Here is a 17,553-nt window from a genome sequence, read left to right as displayed (position 1 = left end):
TCTTCGGTAGGGGCTCAAACTGTACAAGCAAGAACATTGTTTTGCAATTTAGGAATGATGTGCATCCATAATAAGCATTCAGTGTCTCAAATCAGCAGAGAAAAGGACCGACATGGGATGGCTTAAGGAGCGTGTTTTTCATGTTCTGGCTCCCTTAAACCGGTATCCCTTCATGCTGTTTTGCTATGCAGAGTACCCTCTGATCCAGAGTCGTAAGGCCTGGGATATCCCATGAGAATGTGGGGCAAAGGAACACTTATAAAGACAACTACATATTTATAGGGTTTAATATTCATCCCAAAAGATCCACAGAGACGTTTGGTAGACAGAGCGCTGTACCTTGAGTGAAGCATTTTCAGAAAGTAATACTAGACACATTTGATAAATCTCTACAGGTATAACATCTGTTTACATAACAGTGCAATGCCAACTTCAAAAGCACATTCCCTGTCCCAACAACTGACATTTTATCAAGACCTTTTTTTTTGCAACACTGACTGCCATTTGCACCAAATCTTGAGATTGTTTGACAAATAAAACTGAAATCCCATTTGGCCTCTGGAAGGATGGGGAGCATTATTTACAGAAGGAGTAAAAAAAGGGGTGCACGCTCAGATAAAATATTGTTGCTTTATTTATTCTAAGGGAATGTTTCCACGACACTAGTGAAACAGGAGTCCATAATCGAAATAGGTGGGCATGTAGGGAAGAGGAAAGTGTGCAAAAGATAGGTGGGTGAATGGCGAAGGAAAATGTGTGTCTTGGGTATTTCTCATTATTCCCTGAAATACAAATCAATTTCATACAGCTTGTATAAAAAAAGTAAAAACACTCTGTTAACGCAGACAGGAAACTGCACGCTTGTAAGAAAGAACAAGAGCGCAACACCACACCAACCCTCCTATCACACACTGGGTGTCATGCAAAGCTCAAATTGCAGCATTCTACTTTACAAGCAAGTAATATCCGTCCTTTGGGAAGGGGGGTATTATTGATGCCTTCTGGTGGAGAAGGGGTCTGCAAACTTTGGCTCACCAGATCCTTTGTAAATCTCCCCCCATTAGCACTATTTACCATAGTCAATGGTGAAGGACTGAGGGAGCTTTAGGCCAAGACAGCTGGAGAGCCATAGGTCACGGACCATGGCACAATTTCACAACAATAACGGTACACTTGCTGTTCTTTTTCTTCCCAGTATAACATAGCTGTCAATTTAAAAACGTAGTGTTTTTCCACCAAAAAACTTTAAACCAAAACAGTTCAAGATATGCATATTGGCTGCATAACGTAGAAAACAAAACTGCATGGTTTTATCCCATACAGGTCTGCCAGCTCTTATTCGAACACCCTTTCCTGACAGAATAGCAGTTCTGGACAGGGGCTTCATTTGAGGTTTCCCTTAAATCTGTATAGATTTGTGTACAAGAGCCGGCAAACGTTTTGTCAAACTGTTGTTCTAATACGCTACTACCAGTGAAAAGCCCAAGGTTTGGCCTTGGTCAGTGTCCATGAGAAAATATATATTTATGTAGTCCATAAATTGAAGCATAGGGTTAGATCTTGCACAGTACAACCCAGATGCGCACAGGTTAATTTTCCACAATCCTGTACATTCAAAGCATTACCATAGCTAGTTAAAGTTACAGTGCCCATTGAAGAGCAAGGGCCATGCACACCTTTTCACTGGCAGCATCAATGGATGCATGGGGAATACATTAACCAATTGTAAACTTGTATTTGGCAGCGTGTGGGTAGAATAAAACAGACATTATGACCGGAAAATAACAGATGGTCCGCAAGGATAAAGAATTGGGGCAGGTTTTACTTTGTCCATACAGCTCGGTGCATTAAAAACACGTTGGTGACACTTGTTTTTTTTACAAGCAGGGAAGAAAACTACCAGATAGACAAATGCCAAGTAGAGAATAGGTTTATAATTAGGACTAAATACCCTTTATTACGACTAAAAGTAGAGAAAGTGATCTTTGACATTTTATTCATGGGATGTAATAACAATATGGTTTGTCTTTCCTTTTCCTTATGTCAAATGAGCCAGTCATTAAAAAAAGTAACTGCTTTGAATTGAGGGTTTACTTGTGATGTTTGACCGCATTAAAAAGTAATGCTGGTTTTGGGTATGTTTTGGGGGAAAGAGAACAGTTTAGAGTTGGAATTAAAAGTCCAGCTTACTCAGTCAGAGATTGCCCATTTGAGATCCTATATACCCCATGTGCCCAGCAAACTTCACCAAAAAGGTTGAACTTAAGACCGTGAAACAGGCACAGTGTTGAGAAACTGCCAGTACAGGTTTTGCCACAGCTACTAAGTTGAAACTAATACTGTCTCTTTTCAGGATAAGGCAAGTGTTGCTAATGGCGTGGAAATGGAGAGGATGTTGCTGGAATTGTAAAGGGCTGATGGAAGTAGTTCTGGAAATACTATGCCCTTTATTACCTCTTTTGAAAACAGACTCGGAGGTGCCAAAAAGGAAACACTGACATTTGTCTGGAAAACTTGAGCACTGCAGCATTTGCCTGAACAAGGTCACCAACATTGACAGCCATGACTACTGGGCAAAGAAAAAGTCTATTCCACAGTTTGAACCGGATCCTCTGGTGGTCAGCTGAAAACCGAGGCCTGGTACGTTCAGAGCACACCGGCCCACTCATTCCCATGGACTCTGAAATGTCTGAATCTCCAAACACTGTCGTCTGCTCCACATCAAAGATCCTTGGTGACTAAAGAAGTTTTACATATGGTTCTCAAAAATATTTCACAATTTCTTCCCAAACCATCACCCCCAGTCCACCCAAAACAAAAGTAAAATGCTGTACAGCTTCCACAGTACACTTAGTTCAACTCCGGATTCTGTACACAGAGGCGTTCGGCTGTCCTGGTACCAAGTTTGAACTTCAACTGTGGCACGGTGCCACTGTCAGACGTTCGATTGATACACTTTGTTGAAGGAGAGGGGTAAGGCTGGATCCTTTCACAGTTTAGTGTTTGCCCCCAGTTTGAAAAACAAAACTTTCACAACTCCATCCAGTCACCAGCTGCAATTAGTCTGATAAATCAAGCTCCGAGTCCTCAGCTTTGGCTTTAGCAAGTTCTTCATGTACCTCCCTCACCATGAGAATGCGTGTTAGCATGCTGTCCAGGGTGCCAGGGTCTATAGGCATTGCAGAGTACCATACTGGACTATTAGGGACGCAGGAACGTTCCGGTTGCAGGTAGAAAACATCACTCCGCTGTTTCACACTCTCTGAACTGCTACAAAAAGGAAATAAAGCATGGTGAGTGTTGAGAAAATGGTCTCAGTCCCCCATATACAAAAGTCAGAACATTGCTATAAGAAACAGTTTGCATATTTACATTTATAAAAACTAATGAAACTGCTGCAGAACAAGCCAGTGAATTTTTTCTTAACATTTCATAATTTTCTTATTTTTTATTAAGTGTAATATCTATCAATCAAGTGAAAACTAAATTTGGCTGTATATTTTGCCACATTGAATATACTGTCCATAGATAATGGACGGCATCTGACTTTGGTACTCTCATCAGCCACTACCAGAGACCCAATTAACGTGAGGAGGGTGGAAAGGGGTATTTGCACTAAGAGTACAATAGTTACTACATTAAGTGTTTCTTGCTCCTACATCCTACAACTCAAGCGGGATGGGGACCTCAGCATGGGTTGGGAAACCTGCCATGGGGATTCCCAGATTCAGTCATGCCGCAGCGACAGGGTATGGAAGTTAGAATGGGCGCCAGTCCCTGTGCCTTCTTTTTGTGCTTGCTTGCATGCATGAAATGATTACCACCTTGTCCTGCCCCATGTCTGTGCAGCACAATGCTGACCAGTCGGTTTCTCTTTCCTACAGTTCCCAGAAGACCCGGCAGTGGAAGAGCAAGTGAGCAGCCTGACAGGGAAAGAAACAGCAAGAGAGCTCTAGACAGCAGAACGACAAACATCAATGAAACAGTCCCTGCCTCCAGCGTAACCTGAACTCCAACATCTGCATCCAATACCAGACTGCTGAGCCGAAAGCCCTCACAAGAACAGACATTCAGATTAGATTCTTACTGCAGCAGACCACCCTTGCCAAGAGCCAGAGGACCTGTGCACAAAAAATGGCAGAGAATCAATGGAGAGGGAAGGGGAGGATAAGAAGGAGGTTAGGAAACAAAAGGTGTGAGTTATTTGCGTGAGGTCAGGAGAGAAGGAAGACAAAAAGACCAGACAGAAGAAGGACGGTGGAGAAGAGCACGAGAATTGTTTAAGGAGTGTGCAAGGTGAGGTATTGGTTGGTGAGAGAAAGTGGTACTTGGTTGTGCGTGAAAGGGGTGAGAGAGACTGATAAAGTAGGGTGTGAACAGTAAGGTGACGAAGAGTGAAAGGAGGGCGACAGAAAAGGTGTGGGCGGAGTGGTGGCACTGAGGGGAGTAGCGGTGGCGCAGAGAGGGGAAGCCTCTAAGAGGATGTAGTCTGGAGTCAAGGCAGTGGTGTGAGCAAGGGGGTCTGGAGAATGCTGAATAGAGTATCATAGATGAGGAATCCATGGGAGGAACGTATCCATTATAAATGTAAGATACTTGCATGAGGTGTCCAGGACGGGCTTAGTGGCAGTGGATGTATTTCAACTCAGTTTTACTTTTCTCGTGGGCACCTTTGTATTTTACGGCAAAATGTCACTTAGAGTACCAAATACTTTAAAATGGGCATGTCAAGATTTTGTCCTTTGGATATCTTGGCCTTCTTCCTGCCTGCTGAGGGCTGGATATTCCATACATGATAAACTGAATCCATGGGTAAAGCAGTGGCATGTGTTTGTGGCAGGGTGTGAGCGCTGGGACTGTAGGGTCCCAGTTCACAACCTAGCCAAAGTGTGTTCTATCTACCCATCTATCCACTAGCAGATCCTTTTCGTTAGTTGGCTTGGGGACACTCCAGCTCGATTTTAGAATAGGATGACTACTGCAGACATTCTTCATATAGGCAATGGAGCCAAGACCCACGTGAAGAGTCCTGCTGAAGACCCATGGATTCTCGCTGCAGCCAAGCAGTATTGCCCCCAGCAAGTACCAGCGAAGCCCTACTCCTTTGTCAAATCTCATGAATGCCTTCATCCAAACCCATGGGCTGGTGAGAACAACCAGTCTCAACCTCTGCTTGATGATCCATCTCTTGGAATCCTTTTGAAGTGACCAGTGACCACCCAGCTCCCATCTGGGCTACTTCGTTGCATCAGCAACAATCCAGAGTTAGAACTTGGGACTCAGCAGATTTGTGACTTAAGTTAAAAGGCCTTCCTCTGCAGCTCTCCGGGATGAAAGGAGGCCTTGCAGGACCTGCTTCTGTATCTCTGCCACGAGAGTCCCCTTCTGTCGCCTGAGCACATAGTTTATCTATCTCCGACCTGAATCGTGTCCTTCCTGTGGGTCCTCTGCTAGTCAGCGTCATTGTGGTCTTCTCGTAGCCAGGCTTGTGTATCTGTCCAGTCACAGGAACAGTCTCGACAGTGCACGGAACTACTGAACGTGACCTCTGTACCAGCAACCTTGGGGTTGAAAAGCGAGGGAGGATCACCTGGGTGGAGGGTCCTTGGGGATTGGAGGTGAGATGTCTTCAGACGAGATGCAGTATTCCGCATTTCCCTTTTAGGGAGAACCCTATATCCCAGAGACAGTCATGGGGTATTGCTATCACTATTCCACTGACCCGGAAAATTCCCAAAGATGTTACCACTCTAGAAACACCAGAAAGAGTGACGAAGAGAGGAGTTAAGGCAAAAATAGGCGAGGCATGATATCCCCCGCTCCCCAACGAGGACCAGCCTAACCCTCCCCCAGCCTTTATGGGCTATTGTAAGCCAGTTACCCTCATTGCCCCACATTTTCAATCTAACAGTACCGAGACAAGGAAGAAGCAACTAGGAGTAGTAAACCCTAGTAACCTAGTTCACCTCTCTAGTACTTGGACGAGGAGAAAGAGCAACACTACACCTACATTTTACCACATGGTACTGGGACGAGGAAGTTGCCTGCAGAGTATGGTGAGAGTCGGGCATGTCCCCTTAATCATGGTCAAGCAAGCACAATTGAGAAAGTACAGCTGCAACCTGTTAAGTGGTTGCAGGTGTATAAAACGAGAGGCAGAGAACACCACAATAAAAATACAGGGAAGCCTGTCTGGGAGAGACCAGCAGGGGACACTTTCTGACAGGAAGCAGCCGTGGTGGGACAGGAGAAGGAGCTAAAACGCCGGCTGAGATCCCACAGGACCTGGGGAGCCCAAGGCGAACACGGCCATGGGGCTGTTTCAGGTGCGGGAGCCTCCTTATACTGAAAAAGGCAGCTGGTGCTGCGAGCAAGCGAGACAGAAAAGACACCATCGGCACCCATGTGAAGACCGGAGTTGCTGGTGTGCGGAGGAGTGCCATGGGCGTGAGAGCGAGGGTTGCAGGAGCTGGTCTGTCGACCGAGGAGGGAGAAGGAAGCAGCGGAAGCCACCGGAGAGGATGCCGAAGGACTGGTGAATGTTGGGAGGAGCCACACAAACCGTGGCGCTACTAGCAGAGAAATAACTAAGTATCGAATTAATTGAAAACTTGTATCCAAGCCGCATTATGCCTACGAATTACCGAAATGAAAGCTTGAATTTAAGCATACTGAACACTAAATTGAATGACATGCATTACTCACCGTAATAGCATTTCTGATTATTGTATCTGCATAGATTCACATGCTGCGCATATAGTTCGACATCCAGTGGTAATCGCAGAGTATTGCATCTTGTCTTTCGAGGATCGAAAGAGGACGTCAACATGGGGGTGCATGTAACACTATCCTTAACGCAACATGTAGTGTACCCAAGATCCCTCACATGTCGAGTTCCCTTCGATTGTATTTTTTCTGCCATGAGGGAGCCTAATGACTATTGTGAGTGTACATAAAAGAGAAAGCAGTAATACGTCTATGTTCCTTCCACCCAAGCGGGGAGGAAGGGTGGGCGCATGTGAATCTAAGCAGATACATGCTATTACGGTGAGTAATGCAGGTCTTCTGATGTTTGTTAATCTGCTTAGATTCACATGCTGTGCATAGACTAGCAAGCAGTACCCAGAGTTGGAGGTGGGTTGTGAGAAGGAACAGTAGTGAAGAGACGTCTTAGTACTGCTTGTCCCACCTGACAATCAGACCTAGAATGAGTGTCTAGGCAATAGTGTTTTGTAAAGGTGTGTACAGAACTCCAGGTTGCCGCCTTGCAAATGGATTCTAGGGGAACATTTGCAATGAATGCTATGGAAGCCCCAGTGCTTCGAGTAGAATGCGCTCTAGCCTTGAAGGGCAGTTCTCTCTTAGCAAGAGTGTAGCAGAGTGCGATGCAATTGACAATCCACCTTGAGATAGCTGATTTAGAGACAGGATCCCCTTCTCTACAAGCTGCCACTGAAACGAAAAATTGATTTGTTTTTCTCAGTGTTCTAGTTCTTTCCAGGTAAAACATGACTTCCCTGCGCATATCTAATGTGTGTAGGCTTCTTTCGGCCATGTTAGTGGGGTTCTGGAAGAAAGTAGGCAGCTCTATTGATTGGTTCACATGGAATTTGGAAATAAATTTAGGCACACATCGAGGATGAGTGCGCAGAACCTCCTTATCTCTATGGACTGTAACAAAAGGGTCTAGGACTGAAAGGGCCTGTAGTTCATCAACTCTGCTTATAGAAGTGATGGCCACTAGGAAGGCTGTCTTGTATGTAAGAACCTTGAGACTTGCTTTATGCATAGGCTCAATGGGAGAACCCATAAATCTAGTCAATATCACATTTAGGTCCCATCTGGGCGCCGGGTTAGAAATGGGGTGATGAATTCTTTTAACCACTTCAATGAAAGCCTTAATAACTGGTACTTTCCACCACAACATCTTCTGTTGTGATGGGGTGTAGGCTGAGAGGGCAGCAATATGAACTTTCAGGGAATTAAAAACCAGACCCGAGTCCAGTAAGTGAGTCAGGTACAACACAATGTGTGTAGGAGAGCAGTCAATGGGATTGCTGCCCTTGGAGTTGCACCAGATAAAGCGCTTCCATTTATTAGAGTAGCAATATTGGGTGTCAGGTTTCCTCGCCTCCCTAAGTATATCCATGCATCTTCGAGGGAGTTGTAGGTGACCGAACTCTATGACCTCAGGAGCAAGGCCGCTAAATTCAGGGTTTGCGGGCATGGGTGGAGTGTTTCTCCCTTGTTATGAGATCACATGTTGTACAGACAAGGCAGTTTCACTGGAGGAGCTAGGGCCATCTTCATCAGATGAGAGAACCATGATTGGCGGGCCCACATCGGCGCCACCAACATCATGGTGACTGGTTCCTGGTGCATCTTGTGCACAATCTTGTTGAGTAGGGGAGTGGGGGAAAAGCGTAAACAAATTTCCCTGACCATGCAATCCACAGCCCGTTCCCCTTGGATCGTTTGTGGGTACATGGAGGCGTAACCTTGGCATTCAGCGTTCTCCAGAGTTGCGAACAAGTCGATCTCTGGGAAGCCCCATAGCGCGAAAACGGAGATGATGTCTTTGTGTAATCGCCATTCATACTCTACGGGCAGTGGGAAGTCTCTGCTGAGCACGTCCGCCAGAAGACGGAGTTCCCCTGGAATGTGTTGGGACAACAGGAACATCCTCTGTTTGAGAGCCCATTTCCAAATGTTTTGGGACAGCTTGGATAGCCCTGGAGAGTGTGTGCCCCCCTTGCTTGTTCAGGTTGTACATAGCTATGGTGCTGTCTGTCGGGATCAAAACTGTCTTTGCATGTAACTGTGTCTGAAAGGCTTTCAGTGCTTTGAATACAGCAAATAGCTCCAACAGATTGATGTGGTTGGATGCTACTGCTGGGGACCACACGCCCTGCGCCGTCTGCTGAAGCAGGTGAGCCCCCCACCCCGTGAGATACGTCTGTCGTGAGAGTGGCTTCTACTGCGGGGGTGGTGAAGGCTTTCCCCTTCAAGAGGTTTTCCCTCGACCACCACTGCAGAGAGAGAACGAGGGCAGGAGAGACCTACCAGATCTTCCCATTGTCCACTGGCCTGACACCACTGGCTGTTGAGCCCCCCTTTCATGGGACGCACGTGAGCAACTAAGTAAATGCAGGACGCCATCATTCCTAACAGTCGCATGGCCTTCCGTACCGTCACCTCTCGACTGGCTACATACGGAGGGATCTGAAACCGCAGGTTCTGAACCCTCTCGTTGGAGGGGAAGACTAGGCTGTCTTCTGTCCGAATTAGAGCCCCTAGAAACGGTTTGACTTGACTGGGATCTAAGCTGGATTTCTTCTCGTTGATAGAGAATCCCAGGCTGAATAAGGGGTCTATCGTCTTTTGAGTGTTCAACAGGCATGTTCCGTAGGACTCCCCTGTTATGAGCCAGTCGTCGAGCTAAGGGTAAACCGGGACAGATTCTATGCGCAGGTGCGTTGCTGCCACTGACAGTACCTTCGTAAACACTGCTGGCCCCGAGGCAATGCCGAAGGGGAGCACTTTGAACTGATAGTGCTTGTCCTATATCATGAACCTTAGGTATTTTCTGTGCGCCGGCAACATTGAAATATGAAAGTATGCATCTTTCATATCCAATGTTGCCATGTAATCCGCGTTTCAGCAGCGAGATTACTTCCTGTAATGTGACCATACGATACTTTTGAGGTTTGACAAATGTGTTTGCTGGGTGCAAGTGTAGCACAGGGCGCATGGTGAGATCCTTTTTGCAGTAGGATGCGTAGGTGTTCCAGCATCAGGTGTCTTGAATTTGGCGGTCTGAATTGAGGTGGTCGGCAAAATTCTATGCAGTACCCGTGGGCGACCGTCTTGAGTACCCACTGGTATGCTGTTATCCCCACCCATGCATGAAGGAATGATGTTAGACGCCCCCGGGTGGCATGGGAGGAGACCTGAATCTGAGGGTCATTTCTGACCGGAGGCTGGGGAGCCTCTGGGGGTGGTACTCCGGCCTCTACGCTTTCCACGCTGCTGTCCTCTAGGTGGATACGTGGTGGTGGTGTTAGACCCTTGTCCTGAATTCCAGTTGTTTCCCGAACCATACCGGTTTTGAGGGGATCGAGATTGCCCACGAAAGGAACGAGAGCCGCCCCCTCTCTGTTGTGAAAGCTTTTGGGTAATCTGTTCCAGGGACTTGAGAGTCTCATGTTCTTTTTTGGCTGTCTCAAGTGCTTCGTCCACTGTCTTGCCGAACAAGTTGGTTTCTTCAATGGGTTTGTTTATTAAGGCTGCCTGGGTCTCCGGCTTAAACCCGGAGTTCCTCAGCCAGGCGTGTCGTTTAAGCAAGGTACCCTGTGCCAAGGTTCTTCCCGCTGTTTCAGCAGCATTTAAATTGTTCTTAAGCATATTCTGATTCACTTGCTTGCCTTCCGATGTAAAACCAGATATTATATGAAGAGGCCTGGTATGTTATCATTAGAAATGCATTACTCATTTAGTGATTCATTTATCCATCATTCATTCTGAGTAGTGACGTTAGTTATCCATTATCAATATTATTCAGCCATTTGGTTTGCTAGAGAGAAAGAGGCTCTGTTATATGAAGGGCCTTGTAGAGACATATGTTATTATGTATGCAATTAGACACGCATGAATGTGCACGTAGAAGTATACATTGAGCCATGGTATAGCGAGTGGTTTGCGAGTGAAAGCGTTAGGCACTATAGAGCATGTAGCTGGCTCCTAAGCCATTCTGAAGAGGCACAGAAGAGCAGCTCCACAATTGGTTCTGCTGAGATATTGTTATGGTACACTGTGAATCAAGGAATGTGTAAACAAAGGCTGGAAGACAGACCGATAAGATGCAACTCTTGCCAGAGTAGAAGGGAATGAGAAAGGAAGCTCATCAAGCCCTGGCTTGCTCGCAGACAGGAAGGTGGGGGCATTTGCAGGGAGTGGGAGTGCTTTGCACAGACACAGATAGAGGGATTTGAGTGAAAGGAGAAATGGGAGTATGGGAGGATGGTTTCGTAACACAGACAGGAGAAGGCCATAGGATGTACAAGTCACGATGTACAAATGTCACAAACACTAGAACACGATCGATGTAACAGACCTTTAGGCGCTTGATTTTAGAGAAATGCTTGCCAAGAAAGTTTTGACAAGTAACCACAGAGAAAGTGTGACGTGAATTGACACTATAACTGGGAGCCTGAAATGAGCAGTATGAGGTATAAGAGATAGAGGCGTTTGGGTAGCGTTTTGGATGCAGCTTGAGAAGAACAAGTTACTTCTTACCTTGTAACGTTCTTTCAATGGGATGTTCCTCCGACGTATTCCTTATCTTAGATATCTCTTTCCAGCTTTGCTGGCATCGGAAAATCTTTCTCTAGAGGGTGCTGCGCGTCGAAGTCCGCCGAGTCGATGTCCCTCGACAGCCGCCGTATCGACGTTGACGTCATCCTGCCTATAAAGGCTGCTCGCAGCGTCCGTTGCTCAGTTCCGTTTTGTAGCCCACAATTATTCTTTCTGGACTAGACTAATCACCCTGAAGGAGCGTAAGCTGCAACAACAAGAGAAGTAGTACTGCGGGGATGGATGGGAGGGTCGATGGGGAATACGTCGGAGGAACATCCCATCGAAAGAACGTTACAAGGTAAGAAGTAACTTGTTCTTCGAAGGGATTGTGTCCTCCGACGTATTCCTCATCTTAGATAGGCTCCCATAGCAGTATTCTGTTATTGGAGGTGGGAGTACTGACTTCATGCTTCCTTTTATTGATGAATAGAGTGCAATACTGCCCTTCCAAACCTAGTCTCTTGACTGGAGGAGGAATGCAAGTTGTAAAACCGTGTAAAGGTATGGACGGACGACCATGTGGCAGCCGCACATATGTCTTTAACCGGCACTCCTCTTTTGAGGGCCGATGAAGCTGCAATACCTCTGGTCGAATGAGCCCTAAGATTTTGAGGGGGCTCTTTTCCTGCCAGTTTATAACATTCGAAAATGGCTAGAATGATCCATCTGGAAATGGTCTGCTTAGTTATCGGTAACCCTAGCTTGTGACCTGCGTAGCCTACAAACAGCTGGTCTGCCTGTCCTATCCTAGCCAGTCTACTGATGTAAAAACTTAAAGCCCTTCTTGGGTCCAGCCTGTGTAACCTCTCTTCCTCTTTCCCCGGATGTGGAGGAGGATAGAAAGATGGAAGGGTAATCTTCTGAGTGATATGGAATTCAGAAACCACCTTTGGGAGGAAATTAGGCTTCACTTGCAGGACAACTTTGTCTTTGTGAAAGATTGTATGAGGGGGTTTACAAGAAAGAGCTTGTAACTCGCTCACCCTTCTAGCAGATGTAAGTGCTATTAATAAAACAGTTTTAAGGGTAAGAAATCTTAACGAACAAGAATGGAGTGGTTCGAAAGGTGTGCCCATCAGGAAAGTTAGGACTAAGTTTAAATCCCATAGAGGAACCTGGAATGGTCTTGGGGGATAAACGTTAGTTAACCCCTTTAGAAACGGGTAACTTGAAATAGGATGGTTCTTCCGCAGTGCGCTTAAAGATGGATAGCGCTACGAGATAGCCCTTAATGGTGCCCACTTGAAGGCCTGAATTCGCCAAATAGAGTAGGAAGGACAAAACCATTGGTGTACCACATGAAAAGGGGTCGATATTCTTTTCTCTACACCAGCTGCAAAATCTGTTCCAACGGCAGCGGTATAAAGACTTTGTTGCTGGCCTCCTTGCCGAAAGCAACACCTCCATAACATTATCAGGGAGGTCCCAATCCTTGTACCTCAGCCTTTCAGAAGCCAAGCGTGAAGGTTGAGGGTTTTGATGTCTGGATGGAGAACCTGACCTCCCTTCTGTGAGAGTAGATTCTCTGAGTGGAAGTCGAATTGGAGGGCAGATGGACAAGTCTAGAAGGTCCGGGTACCACGTTCTCCTGGCCCAATCCGGGGCAATTAGGATCATGGTTTTCCGGAATCTTCTCAACCTCCTGATCATGTGAGGAATGACAGGGACCGGTGGGAACGCGTACAGAAGCGGAAACTCCCAGTCCACTATGAACGCGTCTCCCAGAGCTCCTCTCGGGGGAAATTCCCTTGAACAGAACAGATCGCACTTCCTGTTGACACTGGTGGCGAACAGATCCACCTGAGGGGTTCCCCAAAGGGCGAAGATCTCTTGAAGGACTTCCTGAGCTAGTTCCCACTCGTGGGAGACTGTGCTCTGCCTGCTCAGAGCGCCCGCTGTCAAGTTCTTCTCTCCGGCTAGGTGAACTGCCTATAGAGAGATTCCTTCTTGGATTGCCCAAAACCAGAGCTGCATCGCCTCTCTGCACAGAGGTAAAGATCCTACGCCTCCTCTTTTGTTGAGGTAATGCATGGCCACTGTGTTGCCCGTCATTATCAGGACATTCTTCCCTTGTACAGAACTTCAGCACAAGTCTGAGGGCCCTCAGCTCTAACAGGCTGATATGTAGTCTGGACTCCGATGGAGACCAACGACCGCTGATGGTCAAGTCGTTGGCGTGGGCTCCCCACCCCGTGAGTGAGGCATCCGTGACTACTGTTATCTCCGGCCAGGGTTGCCAAAACTGTTCTCCTTCCAGAATGTTCTCCTGACAGGCCCACCACTGAAGGTCTCGAGCTACCCTGTCGGGAACCTGAAGAAGATCTGTCATTCTTCCTGAGAATTGTGACCACTGAGTTCACAGTGCCCACTGGAGGGATCTCATTCTCAGGCGAGCCTCTGGCACTAGGAAAATGCAGGATGCCATGAGGCCTAGCAACCTCAAAAAGTCGAAGGCTGGGAGACATTGGGCATTTTGGAACTTGGTAACCATCTGTAGAATATCTTGAGCCCTCACCTCTGGTGGCGAGGCTTTTCCCAGGGAAGTGTCCAGGATCGCTCCGATGAACTGGAGTCTCTGCGATGCTATAATTTGTGACTTCTTTAAACTGAGGGAGAAGCCCAGTCTGTGAAGGGAGTGGCTAATGTGATTTAGCTGGATCTGAGCTTGCTCCGAAGATACAGCCCTGATCAACCAATCGTCCAGGTAGGGGTAGACGTGAATCCCTTCCCCTCCTTAGACTTGCAGCCACTACCGACATTAACTTGGTGAAGACCCTCGGGGCAGAGGTCAGCCCAAATGGCAGCACTCGAAATTGATAATGAGAGTTGCCATTTGCGAACCTCAGGTATTTCCTGTGTTTGAGATGGATAGGCACATGGAAATAAGCGTCCTGAAGGTCCAGAGATACCAACCAGTCCTGGAACTGAAGGGCCTAAAGGAACTGAGAAAGAGTTACCATCTTGAATTTGTCTTTCCTGAGGAATTTGTTCAATTCTCGCAAGTCCAAGATGGGTCTCAGTCCTCCGTCTTTCTTTGGAATGAGAAAGTAAGGTGAGTACCAGCCCTTGTTCCTCTCCGCTACAGGTACCGGTTCTATGGCACCTTTCTCTAGCAGGTCTAAAATTTCCTGCAAGAGGAGCGGATCTGGAGCTTTTTGAGAGCTGATCCATGGTGGATGACTGAGGTATGCATAGGAGAGCAGGCAGTAACCTTGTGCAACTGTCTCCAATGCCCAAGCATCTGACGTGATAGCCTGCCATTCCGCCAGATGTTCAGTTAACCTGCCTCCTACAGGTGTCTTGTGAGGGAAGTCCTTAGAGTGGTTTTGGGGCGGCTGATGCAGATGGTAAAGAGGCACCTGCTGTTGCTGCGGCTTTTGAATATCTACCCCGTCCACCTCGGGTAGTTCTTTGTCCCCTTTGAGCCGGTCGTCCTCTACCTCTTCCGAATGCGGACTAGAAGCGAAAGGACTTGCCTCTCGCAGAGGTTCCTGTGGGACGAAAAGGTGTCTGACGGATTGCAGCGCCTAGGGATTTTGCTGCTGCCTTTGATGTTTGCAGTTTTTCTAAACTGTCATCCGCCTTTTTCCCAAACAAAGAAGAGCCATCGAATGGCATGTTCAAGAGCCTGGCTTGCACATCTGGGGCAAAACCAGACTTTCTCAACCAAGCGAATCTCCTGGTTGTTGTACTTGCCGCCATTGCTCTGCTGATACGGTCAGCCGAATCAATGCCCGTCTGGAGGGATTCGCACATAGCGTCTTTACCGTCCTGTATGATATTTAGGAACGCCTCCCTTTCTTCTCCCTCCGGGATGCAGTCAGCCGCTGTAGAAGCACACTCCCAAAGTGTATGGCTGAATCTAGCAAGGGTGCAAGTAGCATTAATAGATTTTAACGCCATGCTACATGCCGAAAAAACATTTTTTGCCAAGGCATCATATTTCTTATCGTCCCTGTCCTGTGGGACGGTAGGGTAAGCAGTCTTGATGTCAGTAGAAGATGATGCCTGTACCACCAGACTTTCTGGGGACGGGTGTTTTGACAAAAACTCTGGGTCTGCAGAAGATATCCTGTATTTAGTAGACAGTGTTTTTATTTACTGCCGGGACGACATCTGGGGTTTCCCAGTTCGTCATGATTTTCCTTTGAAGAGCTTTATGAAAAGGCACTACAGGATCCTCCTGTGGACCTTTATCAAGAATATCCGTGAGGTCATCTTGTTGGAAAGCCTGTGAAGGTGTTGACCACCCCATAAATTCTGTGATCCTGGCCATTAAGGCTCTATAGGGTGTTTCAGCATGCTCCCCCGGGTCTGGCCTAGCGAATTCCACCTCAGGGGAAGTGTCTAACCCACTTGCCTCATGTAAGGAATCATGGAGATCCTTTAACCTGCGTTCTTCTGAGGATAACTCCTCTTGAACTGGGGTTGCAGGTCCCTGCAACTCAAATGTCTCTTCTTGGTCAGATAGTTCTCCCTCTTCCATAATTGAGGACATAGTTCTCAATTGCTCTGAACTCACAAAGGGTGTGAAACCCATCTCCAAGGCAGAGGGTGCCAAACTTCTTGTAATCGGCCTCGAAAACGTCGATGTCGTCGACGCCGAAGGCTTCGAGCGTGGCGTCGAAAACAAAGGCGGAGCCCTCGAGGTCCTCGATAGAATTGGGATTCTGCTCGAGGAAGTCGACAATCTCAACGCCATCGAGGACCTGGGGATAGCCACTGGGTGCGCCGCAACCGTGACTTTCCTTGGCATCGACGCCGGTGTCGAAGATGGCGTTGAGTCGACAGACCCGTGTGTCGAAGGTCCCTTCGACAACTGCGTTGAAGACACCGACCTCGGCTTCGACGGAACCTTCGTCGACGCAACCTTTTAAGAAGATTTCGAGGTCATAGCTTTACTCGAGGGTTCGTGACGCGCTCGAGAAGCTTCCTTAACCGGGTACTGCGACTCATGGCGTTTTTGACCTTTGGGTCTTTCGACCAGAGCATCGCTCTCGGCAGTCTTCGAGGGGGTCGAGGCCGCTTTCTCGAAGACGCTCATCATATTTTTGCGGAATTCCTCCCATTCAGCCCGGGAACTATGTTTCGTGGGGCAAGGGATTCTCTTAGGAGAAACAGAGGAAGAGGAGGACGGAGAAGGGGATCTTGGACGTCGCCTCTTCGAGTGCTTCGATCTCGAGGAGTGATGGGACCCACTCCGAGACCTAGAGCGCGAATGGTGACGAGGAGACGAATGTCTAGACTTCGTCGAGGAAGAAGAAGCTTTTGAAGTCTTACCTTTTTACAGCTTCCCCCTACGCTCCTTCAGGGCCTTAGCTGTCATGGACATACAGTCCTCGCACTCCGAACAATGGTGTTCAGCTCCCAAACACCACAGACAAACTCTGAGGGTCAGTCAGCGACATCTTTTCCCCACAGTCTCGGCATTTTTTGAAGCCGGACCGAGGGGTCGTCGGTTCCGACGAGGAAGCCATCGAGTATGGATCGAATATCTCGAGGAAATAGGATAAATTCTCTACGAAACTGAGCAACGATATTCTGAGGCACTGAGTAAGCGCGGAAAAACGGAACTGAGCAACAGTGCTGCGCGCGGCCTTTATAGGCAGGTCGATACGGCGGCTGTCGAGGGACATCGACTCGGCGGAGGTCGACGCGCAGCGCCCTCTAGAGAAAAAATTTCCGAGGCCAGCAAAGCTGGAAAGAGATATCTAAGATAAGGAATACGTCGGAGGACACAATCCCTTCGAAGCAGAGGCTTTGGAGAATCAGCTGCCCTAAAGCTTGGGGAAGCATTCAGGGAGAGCCGATGAGACCGAGATGTTGGAGCAGTTGGCAGGAGATCAGATGAGCATTGCAGAGGCTCGAGGCAGTTCGAGTGGCTGGCTGCAAGGGAGCTCGAGAGGAGAGAGAGACACATTCAAGATGAAATCTTGAGAGGGGAGTATTGCTGATTGAGTACGAGGACTAACTGACTGATAAAGACACGTGCAATGGAAATTAGGACAGACACTCACACAGAGCTTTTGGTTTGATAGAAGGGGAGATCAGACAGGGATTGTCTTAGAGAGAGAGTGTAATGTGTGATGTGGATTGGAGACAAATGCTGACGCTTTATTGCTATTAGATTACTTGCATTAGTAGCCTGTAAGGCTTACATTTATTGCCGTTTGCACCCAAGCATAAGGGGTGCAAAAT

General features: G+C 47.5%; 1 protein-coding gene across 15 annotated transcripts in view; it reads right to left on the bottom strand.

The window, feature by feature from the left end:
- Positions 1-271: 271 nt before the first annotated feature.
- Positions 272-17,553, bottom strand: part of ZMYM4 (zinc finger MYM-type containing 4) — a 1,943,772-nt gene continuing 1,926,490 nt past the window's right edge. For all 15 annotated transcript variants that reach the window (XM_069622579.1, XM_069622582.1, XM_069622583.1 and 12 more), the window contains one exon: positions 272-3,270. In XM_069622579.1, coding sequence (XP_069478680.1) covers positions 3,060-3,270 — 211 coding nt within the window. In that variant the 3' untranslated portion in view covers positions 272-3,059. The remainder of the gene's footprint in view (positions 3,271-17,553) is intronic.

Source organism: Ambystoma mexicanum, chromosome 11 (genome assembly GCF_040938575.1).
Source record: "Ambystoma mexicanum isolate Mex_15411 chromosome 11, UKY_AmexF1_1, whole genome shotgun sequence".
Classification (NCBI taxonomy): domain Eukaryota; kingdom Metazoa; phylum Chordata; class Amphibia; order Caudata; family Ambystomatidae; genus Ambystoma; species Ambystoma mexicanum.
This window is presented reverse-complemented; position numbering and strand designations above follow the sequence as displayed.